At 43.3% G+C, this 14,027-nt stretch overlaps 1 protein-coding gene across 1 annotated transcript in view; it reads left to right on the forward strand.

Moving 5' to 3' along the window:
* The window catches only part of LOC117511792 (NEDD4-like E3 ubiquitin-protein ligase WWP1), a 143,598-nt gene that overhangs the window by 39,951 nt on the left and 89,620 nt on the right, over positions 1–14,027 (forward strand). The window contains 6 exon segments of the mRNA XM_034171695.1: positions 59–149; positions 327–465; positions 4,033–4,157; positions 4,270–4,422; positions 6,796–6,868; positions 11,743–11,924. Coding sequence (XP_034027586.1) covers positions 80–149; positions 327–465; positions 4,033–4,157; positions 4,270–4,422; positions 6,796–6,868; positions 11,743–11,924 — 742 coding nt within the window. The 5' untranslated portion in view covers positions 59–79.

The raw sequence follows: 14,027 nt of genomic DNA on the forward strand, positions 1-14,027 counted from the left end.
CTCTTCCAGTAATTGTTGTCTTATGCACTTGTGTGGTGTATTTATGTGTGTTTGAAAGCTTGCCACTCTGGTGAATGACATGGCCACGGCCTCACCGAGATTGGAATCTAGCCATAATCACAGAGGAACATCACAGCTCCATGCCATTGGTGAGTCCAAAGACTGCAGGTTGTATTGTATACAAGTGGCAGGGTGGTCACGAAGTTTTCACACATTCTGACAATAAGTATATTGCTTTATTTCGGCGGAATATTTAAGATTCAACTGTAAGGTGAAACTATCGAATCAGCTATTAGTGAATCTGCCCATTGTGTTCCCATTATTAGTTTCCTGTGCCAAGCTCAAGAGGAAGAAGAGCCTGTTTGGAACAGCCATTTATGTGGAGGTGACAGCGGAGGGGGAGTCGCGCCGCACATCCAAATCTCACAGCTCATCCAACCCCAAATGGGAAGAAAGTGTCACTCTGTAAGTACTGACTAATTAGTCTGCACTGTCTGTATGTGAAGCCACAATGCATGTTTTAAAAGCACATTAACACCCTCTTTCATAAAAGTCTATTTTTTTCACACAGATAATCAGTAGTGTATGTTAAGTCTCGCTTCTTATCATAAGCATGGTGCAAATACAGCTGGTGCACCTTTAGTAATGCCTTGATGGAAATTTTAATAACATTTCACTCTCCTTTGTGTCAAGTATGCACCATCTGTTTTGACGGATGGTTCATGTGATGTACTTTTCTTCCTGTTGTCAGGTCACAGTTTCACACAAATAAATGAGTTTTTCTTTGTCGTCTGTTTTCTTCCCAAGAGTTGTTGTACAGGCATGTAGCCAGGGGGTGAGGGTTCAAAAGCTCCTCCCTTCTAGAGTAAAGGTCCACTTTTCAAGGCTGTTTTGCAGATGATTATGATGATGAGAATTAATATATTTTAAACAGCTAAAATGTTGTTTAATCAATATTACTCCATGTCATAGTTTTACGACTACAATGCTACAAGAAGTGGGATTTTGATAAATAAGACATTAAGTTGCAGCTTGGATTGAACCTTTTTAATTTTAATTTTTTCCCTTAATGCATGGCAGAGCTGTTATACATCGGGTTGAGTTTAAGGTTCTTATGCTGCGTTTACACATAATGACAAGTCACGAATGCCACGAAGTACACATTCTTGGCCGCTGATCACGAATGTGATTATTTGGGGCAGAGGTGTCAGGTGTCCTCAGGAACTGCTGCAGCCTGTTACCACACGTTACGATTAATGGCACATGTTGCTGGAGAATTATCAGGAACCATTACGCACGGTCAAGAATAGTGTTCCACGTTGTTGCGTGCTTTTGCGCGTAACAGTGCGTCAAGTTCTGTCACGTTGTGAACGAGATGAATTGTCTCCACACACACACACACACCCACCCATATTCATCCAACCGAATTCAGATCGCTCCAGTTTTTCAGAAGAACTTTGTGACTGCATACATAGTTGGGCTCTGTGCCATGGAGAGGAGGAGGCGGACAGAGCCAGATGTGTGGCTTCATGCAGCTTGTCGCGTGCATTTTCCCAAACATCAGGCACATGCAGCAGTTGGAACATCTGCAGGAGTGCGCTGAAGAGCACTGAAATGAGACTTTAGCCGACTTGGTGTCAGCAATCAAACTGAATGCGGTGCAGCAGGGTTTAATTGTGAGCGCGCTTCTTCCTCCGCCGGACTGGAGGAGGTGCAGATGTCTGGCTGCATGTGAGTCTCCTCTCGCTCCTCTGGTTCCTCTCGCTCAGACTCGTTCTCCCGCTCATCGGTTACAACAGCAGGTGGAACACCTGCAGGAGCGTCCTGAGGAGCTTCAGCAGGAACTGTGGAACGACATTTGGAGCTGAATTTAATTGTGTGCACGTGACAGAAAACTGATTCATCGTGCGCGCAGTGAAATGTGACGCCACGTTACAAGTCGTGTCAAAACTTGACAGTTTCCATGTCACTTCGTAATAACGCGTGACAGTTTGGGCTCCAAGAACCATCACAGGAACCACTACGAACGTTGTCACGTTCTATTAAGGATCACTAGTCATCAAGACGGATCAATACGCTCAGTTGCAACCTCCACGACATGAGACGAAATGAGGGTGGTGTGTGACATTCGTGGAAGATTATTTGACAGGCAAAAACATGCTCCACGAATATCAAGAATATCACGCACCAACACGCACTATTAAGAAACCTATTCAGATGCGTTAAGTCACGTTAAGAATGTCAGGAATGTGTCACGAATGACAGAAAAATTACATTGGTAACGCGTCTTGCTTATGTGTAAACGCACCTTTACAGTGTCCTTTGTGCATGTGCAATATCTAGGAAAGTATAAGGATTTGGATTGGGACTCAGTATAGAGAACGGGGTTGTTATGTCAGCAGTGCAATGCATTGAGGCCCTTTTGTTCACACAAGCTATACGATAGTGCTCATACTACCGGAGGTAAATGTTACTGTTCGATTCCAATGGTGATCTTGTTTTTTTTTAATTATCATGTCATGAGAGTATGAGAGCCCGCCCACACATGTGCAGCACAGTGGCATGTTGAGAGATGATGTTATTCATGGCACGATATGTCTTCTCCAGCTGTGAGTTGCTCTGGACAGGTGGGCATGTCGGTGGCGAGCCGCTGCACATGAAGAACATCACTTCTCAACATGCCACCGCGATGCGTATGTACCAGCATGCTATCCTCACATGGTAATAAATAAAAGCACATATTACCTTTGCAACGTGTTCAGCAGCGATCGCCTTAGTCCGCGCACAATCAGCCAGGCTGCCCCATGTAAAAATATCCGTCTGATCATGTGAACGGCTGGCGAGACAGTTGTCACGTTCACCACGTGAGGTATTGTCCACAAGACGCGGTGTTCTTCGGCGTGCTGCACGCTGGACAGCTGGACACACGGAGCCGGCCTATGTGTTCATGATATGAGCACATCAGCTCGTTCATGTCAGTTAATTAATTCCTTGTTTACGTCCATGGCCATGGTTCATGAACATGAAGGAACAGATGGACGATAATTCTTGTACTGTCTGCTGTTTATAACAGGAATGAAATCTTTTAACAGAGAAAATGAACACAGGCTGTCAAGTCATCAGGCATCAGTTACACATTATTACTAGTAACATGATTGTCCTACATTCAAACAGTACATTCATTGTTCTTATAATGTTCTGTGCTCTCATTGTTTTGTCCTTACTAGGCATGTGAATCTCATCATTGACAATGATTCGATACACACCTCGATACACTACGAGCAGTACGATACATTTTGCGATACATGACTATACGATGCGATATGATTCGCCCCTGTTCCAGATTCGATGCGATTTGATATGTATTTGATGGTGATTCAATTCCTCACAATGTGATACGATGCAATTTGGTGCGATACGATTAGGGATGGGTATTGATAAGATTTTATCGATATTGTTGGCAGTTGCTTTGGACTCCAGCGAGGACGGTCGCATCGCCTTCTCTCTCCTCTCCTTTTGTGTTTTCCTCTATCTCTGCCCCAATCTTCAAAAGTCCCAAATTCACCAGACAGTGTATTCTTGGAATAACCATGGAATTGATCTGCTGATCTCTCAGTGCTATTGACACCAATTTTTCAACAAGGAATCAGTGCTGGGGGACCCTGCGTGCCCAGATGGAACCTATCCTGTCGTCCACACTTCTCTGTCCGGTATATGCAAGAGGTTATTCATGAAATGCATTGCAATCGGACGAGACGTTTTGTCCGATGTTAGCGAAAATCTGTTGTACAAAATCAAATATATACGATGTTTATTGCATGGAAAACCATTCAAAAGCTTTGGACTTTTGATTTGTGCAATGAGTGTGAATATCCGGTTTATATGATGACGGTTTAGGTGAGTTTTATTGTGTATGTGCGTGTATAATTACTATTCATTGCTGTATACTATTTTTCAAAAATTCCTATAAGTCAGGTTAATATGTTTTCATTTGTTAACATTTGTTTAAAAATGTGTGTTCTGAACCCAAAGGAATGTAACGCCGCACACACAAGTGGATTTCAAAGTATGGAGTCACCACACTCTAAAAGCAGATGCTCTGCTGGGCAAAGCGACACTGGGCCTTGTAGAAGTATTGGAACAGCATTGCAGAAAATGTAATTTTTTTTTTTTAAATTTTATTATACAATGCAAATGCTGCATTTTTCTGCAGTTGACTTTGTGTTTTGAGATGTCACTATAACTACTGTTCCTCTTGTGGTTCTTCAGTGGAAAATGTAAAGGAGGTGCTGAAACTGAGCATGGAGCATAAAGGCGCTCCAGTGCCCACAGGGGAGCTGACGGTGTACCTCAATGGACTGACTCTCACTGACCAGGAGGAGCTGGTAGCACTTACCAGTGGCAACACTGCAGATAGCACCAGTGAGCACATTATAATATGTTTGAGGGAGAATGTGTCCTGCTAAACTTAAGCTTTGTAGGTTGTTGTTATTATTATTATTATTATTAGCCTTTCAGAGTATATTTTAATCATTATGAACAGTGTTATAATGTGGACCATAGGAAGTACACAGGTATAACTCTCCTTAATGGGCCAGTAAGTTTCAAGTATTCCTTCTCTTTTTATACTCAAAAATAAACACTAATTGCAAAGTTTTGCAGTTATATTTTGGCATTTTGTCTCAGTCTACTGAAATCCAAAGTTTGAAAAATCATTTCATTGCCTCTTTGACATTAAAACTGTGGCTATCAATTATTCTCCTTGTATAATAGTGTTTCAGTTGTTATGGTGTGTTTACACATAAGCAAGACGGGTTATGAATGTCATTTTTCTTTCATTCATGACACATTCCTGACATTCTTAACATGACTTAACGCATCTGAATAGGTTTCTTAATAGTGTGTGTTGGTGCGTGATATTCTTGATATTCGTGGAGCATGTTTTTGCCTGTCAAAAAATCTTCCACGAATGTCACACACCACCCTCATTTCGTTTCACGTCGTGGAGGTCGCAACTGAGCGTGTTAATCCGTCTTGATGAGTAATGATCCTTAATAAAACGTGACAACGTTTGTACTTGTTCCTGTGATGGTTGTTGGAGCCCAGACTGTCACACGCTATGATGACGTGACACGGAAACTGTCAAGTTTTGACACGACTTGTAACGTGGTGTCACATTTCACTGTGCGCCAAGAGGAATCAGTTTTCTGTGACGTGCACACAATTAAACTCGGCATCACAGCGTTCAGTTTGATGCAGTATGCCGAAGAGGAACAGTGACGCAAAGTCAGCCAAGTGTCATTCCACGGTTCCTGCTGAAGCTCCTCAGGACGCTCCTGCAGGTGTTCCACCTGCTGTTGTAACCGATGAGCGGGAGAACGAGTCTGAGCGAGAGGAGCCTCACCTGCAGCCAGACATCTCTGCACCTCCTCCAGGCCGGCGGAGGAAGAAACGTGTGCACAATTAAACCCTGCTGCACCGCATTCAGTTTGATTGCTGACACCAAGTCAGCTAAAAGTCTCATTTCAGTGCTCTTCAGCGCGCTCCTGCAGGTGTTCCACCTGTTACATGCGCCTGATGTTTGGGAAAACGCACGAGACGAGAGCCGCATGAAGCCACACATCTGGCTCTGTCCGTCTCCTCCTCCTCCTGTCTGCACCACTCCATGGCACAGAGCCCAACTACGCATGCAGTCACAAAGTTCTGAAAAACTGGAGCGATCTGGATGAATATGGGTGTGTGTGGAGACAATTTACCTTGTTCACAACGTGACAGAACTTAACGATGCGCAGTTATGCGCAATAGCGTACAACAGCGTGCAACAACGCGGAACATTATTCTTGATCGTGCGTAATGGTTCTTGATCATTCTCCAGCAACACGTGCCATTAATCGTAACGCGTGGTAACGGGTTGCAACAGTTCCTGAGGACAACTGACGCCTCTGCCCCGAATCATCACATTCATGATCAGCGGCCAAGAATGTATACTTCGTGGCATTCGTGAATTGTTGTCGTTGTGTAAATGCAGCATTAGAATTAACAGTGTAAGCTATAAACCATCAGAAACATCCATATTCCACAGACCAAGGGCTAATCTTTGTAAAATGACATCTGTCACCTGCTCAGCAGTCTAAAATTCAAACTTGGCCTATTTATAATAACATTTACGTTTGAAAACATTTGACCAAAGTGTATCATAAAATGATTGATTGCAAAAACTATTGGCTTGTTATATTAAGTTGATTGAAATAATTGGTCACCTAAGTAAAAGTTGCTCCTGTACTTTTGAGCGGTGCTGTCCAAAAATCTTAGGTGTGACCCCCCCCCATAAACCAAAGATGTGGCGAAAATGTCTCCTGTTTCTTGTTAAAACCGAATCATTGTGGGTGAACTGTCATGTGAGTTTTCAAGAACCTGTTGATCAAATCGTGTTTGTGGAGTCGTGCATCAGGCTCTTAAAGAAAACCCAAAAAACAGTGATCAATGTTTCTTAACTTGAGAATTGCTTTCTCTGATACAGTGTAAGGGGCAAACACCAGTGTACGTAAGCACCTTTTTTAACAAGAACGTAATTTAGCAGGGGGCTGACTAATAAGCAACATGCTTTGATTGGATTGAACTACTACAGGTACTACAAAACTGGAGAGCCTAGGCTATAGACATGCGCAATAAGATAGTATTACTAAGTTCAAGTGTGTGTGTGTGTGTGTGTGTGTGTGTGTGTGTGTGTGTGTGTGTGTGTGTGTGTGTGTGTGTGTGTGTGTGTGTGTGTGTGTGTGTTCTAATATTTCACAGAAGTTCAACACAATGGAGATGCCATCCATGAAAATGGAGACTCATCTTCCACTTCCTCAAGGGCTGCCAACAGGTAGACTAAATAATTCACACGTTTCATAATGGGCTGCATTTATATAGCATTTTTCCATCTGATGTAGAAGCTTAGAGTGCTTTACATTGATACCTCATATTTTCACACACACTCAAATGATGTCAAGGTGCTGCCATGCAAGGCACTTAACTGGGAATTGAATAGAGGATCCTCCTCCACCTTGAGAGAAACGATTCTTGAAACGTGTGTTACTGAGTTTTTACCACAATCTGCCAGTAGTACAGATATACTATACTGATCAAGAAAATTGGTATGAGGGATGACTGTGTAATTATTATTTATATTTTTTATGTTATTATTTTATTTTTTATGTTTTTTTATCTGCATTTCAGATTTTTATGATGATCCACTGAATGGTTGAGGGGAGGCGGTGGCATAACATACAACAATGTTGTAAAAATTCCAGGGACCCTTAAGTCTTTACTCAGTATTGTATGTACTTCATGTTATTAGAGGGATGTGTCAATCATTTTTCCCTCCATGTTTTTATATTTTTGTGCTTTGTTTTTTCTCAGTCATCTGCCCTGCTTGTTGAACGTTCGGTCCTAGTGTCTATTCAGCTGGTGCCAATCATTCATCGGTCACATTGTAAAAGTATCCTTCAGTGAGGCCAACAGACATTTTACTGGAAAGCCACAGAGCAAGCAAATGTGTTCACAGCACCACACAAAAGAGTGGTGACTGAGGGAGATAAGAGATGAGGGAGTATGAGGAGGTTGCAGCTGACTGGCTTCTCTGCATTGCAGTTGCTAAGGGGCTCACAAGACAAGAACAGCGATGTTCTTATAAGTTAGTTCTCCTCTCCCAGTTGCAAAACTGTTTTACTCTGTGAATGATATTTTAAGGCTGGGTTAAGCAAAATCAGAAATTTGAACAGAAATCTCTCATATATATTATAAAACCATTCCCGAAACATGCAAAACTGGGCTTGACAAGAAGGCTTGCATGACTGCCTGGTTCAAATACCACATTTTCTGAATTGCAAGTTGCAGTGAAGTATTTGTGTCATGAGGAGGATTTTTTTTTATGTTGCACAAGTCTTTTATTTTTGAAATGTGGTGTTACCGCTTCATACTAAAAGAAGCAAAATTAATTTATTTAACTGCATTACTTATTTATAACTAACTGCGTGTCAGTGCGGAGAGGTTCATGGGCTAAATAGTGTTATTGTATGAGGCACAAATAACTCAAGTAAAGTACTTTTTGTTTTCATGGAAAAGATTATAATAGGTGAGGTAAACAGACTATACAATTAAATGTTTGAAAACTCTGCACATTATCTATTAATAACTAACCACTGCGTTAGCAAGCAGAATCTAATGGGCTAATTGTTATTGCAGGAGGCACAAACTCAAGTAAATTGCTTCTTGTCCCCACTGAACAATCAATCATAGGTAAAGTAAACAAATGTGTAGTGTAATTGTTTGAAAACTCAGCATATTATTTATTTATAACGTAGGTGTTGTATTAGCGAGCTGAAGCTAACAATTAATTAATTTTATTATACAAGATACAAACACCTACGGTAAATTGCTTATTGTTGCCACTGAATAATTATGTGTGAGGTAAACTTGCAGTTGAGTTAAATGTTTGAAAACCTTTGTAAAATATTTGTAAAAGGTCATAGTCGTAGTCTATCTGACCTACAGTTGCTATTCTTGTGTCACGCAGTCCAAAGAAATTTTGTCCATTGTAATGTGTAAGAGTATATATAAGAGTAAGAAATAACTTTATTAATCCCGAAGGAAATTATTTTGCAAAAAACAGTAAACATTGCTTTTTTTTAAATTTTACAATGAGAATGATGAGTAGAACATGTTTATGCAAAATGACTGAAAGACAAAAAAGTCAGGTCGATACTACTGCAAGCTATAGCTACATTATGTTAGCCTAAATGTGTGTCTAGTGGTTTAATCGTTGGGCTTCAGACCAGAGGATCCTCTGTTCAAAACCCAGCTAGACCGGAAAATCACTAAGGGCCTTGGGCAAGGTCCTTAATCCCAGAGTTGCTCCTGGTGTGTAGTGGGTGCCTTGCATAGCAGCACCCTGACATCGGTGTGTGTGTGTGTGTGTGTGTGTGTGTGTGTGTGTGTGTGTGTGTGTGTGTGTGTGAGGCATAATTGTAAAGCGCTTTGAGCTTCTGATTCAGATGGAAAAGTGCTATATAAATGCAGTCCATTTACCATTTAACATGGCTAATATAAAAAAAAAAAGCACTCTCCGGGAACCATCACCTTATCGTGGTAGAGAGGTTTGTGTGCCGCTATGAACCTGAGAGCTGTGTTGTCTGGAGCCTTTGTGCTCCTGGTAGGGTCTCCCATGGCAAATTGGTCTCAGGCAAAAGGCCAGACTAAGAATGGTTTATAAGACACCAGGACAAAACGAGGTAGAGGAAATGTGACCCGGCCTGGGGGAAGCCCAGAGCCCCCATCTAGAGCCATGCCTGGATGTAGGGCCCATTAACGAGCGCCTGGTGGCTGGGCTTGCCATGGAACCCAGTCAGGCACAGCGCGAAAAGGCAATGTGGACCTTCCATCTCCATCCTGTGGGCTCACCACCAGCAGGGGGAATCACAGGTGTCGTTGCGTATGCACCGAACAGCAGTTTGGAGTATTTGGCCTTCTTGGAGTCCCTGAATGGAGTCTGTATGGGGCTCCGGTGGGGAACTCCATTGTTCTGCTGGTGGACTTCAACGCACATGTGGGCAATGACAGAGACACCTGGATAGGCGTGATTGGGAGGAATGGCCTCCCCGATCTAAACCCGGTAAGTTTGTTATTGGACTTCTGTGCTAGTCATGGATTGTCCATAACGAACACCATGTTCGAACATAATGATACTCATAAGTGTTCATGGTACCAGAGCACCCAAGGCCGAAGGTCAATGATCGATTTTGTGATTATTTCATCTGATTTGAGGCCGCATGTTCTGGACACTCAGGTGAAGAGCGGGGCAGAACTGTCATCTGATCACAATCTGGTGGTGAGTTGGATCAGAGGATGGGGAAGACTTTAGACAGACCTGGTAAACCCAAATGGATAGTGCGGGTGAACTGGGAACATCTGGAGGAGCCCACTGTCTGACATATCTTCAACTCACACCTCTGGTGGAGCTTTTCTAGCATCCCTGTGGAGGTTGGGGGCATTGAACCAGAATGGGCAATGTTCAAAGCTTCCATTGCTGAAGCCTCAGCGGGGAGCTGTGGCCTGAAGGACTTAGGTGCCTCAAGGGAAAGCTGTCCAACTGAAGGAGTCCTTTTGGGATATGTTATCTCGGAGGACTCCGGAGGCAGTTGCAAGGTACGGACAGGCCTGAAGGGCAGTAACCTCTGCTGTGGGGGAGGCAAAGCAGTGGGTGTGGGAGGAGTTTAACGCAACCATGGAGAAGGACTTTCGGTCAGCACCGACGTGCTTCTGGCGGGCCATGAGGTACCTCAGGAAGGGAAAACGAGGAACCATCCAAGCTGTCTACAGCAAAGATGGGAGTCTGTTGACCTCAACTGAGGATGTAATCTGGTGCTGGAAGGAACACTTTGAGGAAATCCTGCATCAGACCTGAGCTCCCTCTATACGAGGGGCAGAGCTGGAAACTGATGGAGGATTTTCATCAATTTCCCTGGTGGAAGTCACTGAGGTAGACAAACAACTCCACAGTGCCAAGGCCCTGGGGGTTGATGAGATCCATCCAAAAATGCTGAAGGCTCTGGGTATGGAGGGATTGTCTTGGATGAGACGTCTCTTCAACATTGTGTTGAGGTCTGGGACAGTGCCTAAGGAATGGCAAACTGGAGTGGTGGTCCCCATATTTAAAAAGGGGGGACCAGAGAGTGTGTGCCAACTACAGGGGCATCACACCACTCAGCCTCCCTGGTAAAGTCTACTCCAGGGTGCTGGCAAGGAGGGTTTGGCTGATAGTCGAACCTCTCATTGAAGAGGAACAATGCGGGTTCTGTCCTGGTTGTGAAACAACCAACCAGCTCTTCACTCTCACAAGGATCCTGGAGGGTGCCTGGGAGTCTTCCCGTCCAGTCTATATGTCTTTGGTGGACTTGGAGAAGGCATATGATCAGGTACCCCGGGAGATATTGTGGGAGGTGCTGCGGGAGTATGGAGTGAGGAGGTCCCTTCTGAGGGCCATCCCATATCTGTACACACAAAGTGAGATCTGTGTTTGGGTGCTTGGTGGTAAGTCGGACTTGTGTCCAGTGGGGGTTGGCCTCCGCCAAGGCTGCAAATTGTCAGCAATCCTGTTTGTGATATTCATGGACAGGATATCGAGGCGTAGCCCTGTGACAGACTGGCATCCTTTCCCCAATTCTCACCCAGCACTGTCTGATTTAGCAAATGAATGTATGAACCATGTCATTGTTTGAATATTGGCTTTTGCTTTTTAGTCATCTGCCTTGAACACAAAATACTCCCATACTCAACTCTATCGCTGTTCTTGTTAGCGAGTCCAGACTGTGCTGTTGCTGCTGCAGTTGAACTTGTTAGTATTTTCATCTAGTTTTTTACCCCCATGGTTAGTATTTCAGAGGAGTTCCAGATGAATTGCTTTCTCAGTACCGACAGAACTGCAGGAAAAAAAGTACATTTTTTCAGAATTTTGGCATCAACTTGCTTCTTATGTATAGGTTCCTGCGGCATCTCCACTTGGATCAGCTTGTTATCACCATTAACATCGATGTATCATAATTAGAAGGTCTTGGGATGAGACCCCCCTGTTCTGAATAACTTTTAATCCTCATTCTTGTTGTTGTGTAGGGCATTGTTTTTCAATCTTTCAGGTTGTATAAATCATAGATCCTCATCACAACTAGTATTTATCTTATATCCTCATGTTTTCAATTGAAGCACAGTAAATGGTACAGATTTGGGCATCAGGTCTGGTTCCCGTTCAGTGTCCAATGGTGTGGATGATGAGGTGCCTTCCAGCTCCTGCAGCCCTGCCCTTGATCCAGTAGTTAATGGAGTTCCCACACCCAACTCCACCCCAGTCCATCAACCATCAGAGAGTGATTCGGAGATTGGGAGAGGTGAGCTTAATCCAATCTTTTTGAAATTGTGGCTACATGTTTGTGTTTTTGTTTGTTTTAAACCTTTGTAATGCCACAAAAAAGTAGTTTCCCGTCATTTGCATATTCTGTGTAAGCTTTGGAAAAGCCTCGATATGTCCTCTGTAAACTGCAGTGAGTCAATAGGTGGATAGATAGATGAGTCCGTCCCCTCAAGTTTAACATATTTCAAAAACAATAAATGGTATCATCTTGTAACTCACCATATTAAAGATGCATATAATGAGGAGAGTATTATTAAAATTGGGTGAACTTTGATGGACCAGTTGAATTACGTTAAAAAAAAAAGGTTTACCGAATATATATGTCTGTCCCCTGCTGTGATACCCGGTGGATTATGGAAAATTTGGAACATGCGTGGTTGAAACTCTTCTTCCACATGCTTGTTGATTAGTGGATTCTGGATTAATTAAAAAATTATGGAACAGGTGTAATTGTCAGTGAAAGACACTATTTCCATTCAGAAATGGACTAAATCAGAAAAATAAACTATTTTCTTATTGTTTCACTGCAACTGCATTCTTCTTCTTTCGGCTGTTCCTGTTAGGGGTCACCACAGCAGATCAATCTTTTCCATCTCACCCTGTCCTCTGTGTCTTCCTCTGTCACACCAACCACCTGCATGTCCTCCCTCAGCACATCCATAAACCTCCTCTTTGGCCTCCCTCTTCTCCTCCTGCCTGGTGGCTCCATCCTCAGCATCCTTCTCCCTATATACCCTGGGTCCCTCCTCTGCACATGTCCAAACCATCTCAATCGCGCCTCTCTGACTTTGTCTCCAAACCGTCCCACCTGAGCTGTCCCTCTGATACGTTCATTCCTAATCTTGTCCATTCTTGTCACTCCCATTGAGAATCTCAACATCTTCAGCTCTGCCACCTCCAGCTCTGCCTCCTGTCTTTTTGTTAGTGCCACTGTCTCTAAGCTGTACAACATAGCTGGTCTCACTACTGTCTTGTAAACTTTCCCCTTCACTCTTGCTGATATTCTTTGGTCACAAATCACTCCTGCCACCTTTCTCCACCCACTCCACCCTCTTCTTCACCTCTCCACCACACTCTCCAACACTTTGAACAGTTGACCCCAAATATTTAAACTCATCTACTTTCACCACTTCTACTCCTTGTAACTGCACTATTCCACTGGGCTCCCTCCCATTGACACACATGTACTCAGTCTTGCGTCTACTGACTTTCATTCCCCTTCTCTCAAAAGCATATCTCCACCTCTCCAGGCTAGACTCAGATTGCTCTCTACTCTCACTACAGATCACAATGTCATCTGCAAACATCATAGTCCATGGGGACTCCTGTCTGATCTCATCCATCAACCTGTCCATCACCACTGCAAACAAGAAAGGACTCAGAGCTGACCCTTGGTGTAATCCCACCTCCACCTTGAATGAGTCTATCATTCCGACTGCACATCTCACCGCTGACTTGACTTCCTCATAAAGTACCACAGCTCTTCTCTTGGCACCCTATCATAAGCTTTTTCTAAGTCCACAAACACACAATTAACTCTTTCTGGCCTTCTTTGTACTTCTCCAACAGTATTCTCAGAGTAAACATTGCATCTGTAGTGCTCTTTCTCGGCATGAAACCATATTGATGCCCACAGATCTTCACCTGTTTTCTAAGCCTAGCTTCTACTACTCTTTCCCATAACTTCATGCTGTGGCTGATCAACTTTATGCCTCTGTAGTTACTGCAGCTCTGCACATCACCCTTGTTCTTGAAAATAGGAACCAGCACACTTTGTCTCCACTCCTCAGGCATCCTCTCACTTTCCAAGATTTTATTAAACAATCTGGTTAGAAACTCTACTGTCATCTCTCCTAGACATTTCCATGCCTCCATTGGAATGTCATCTGGACAAACTACCTTTCCATTCTTCATCCTCTTCATAGCAGCCCTCACTTCTTCCTTACTAATCTCTTGTACTTCCTGATTTACTCTCACCACATCATCTAGCCTTTTCTCTCACTCATTTTCTTTATTCATCAGCTCTTCAAAATATTCCCTCACCTTCTCAGCACACACTCCTCACTTGTCAGCACATTAC

Source organism: Thalassophryne amazonica, chromosome 1 (assembly GCF_902500255.1).
Source record: "Thalassophryne amazonica chromosome 1, fThaAma1.1, whole genome shotgun sequence".
Lineage (NCBI taxonomy): Eukaryota > Metazoa > Chordata > Actinopteri > Batrachoidiformes > Batrachoididae > Thalassophryne > Thalassophryne amazonica.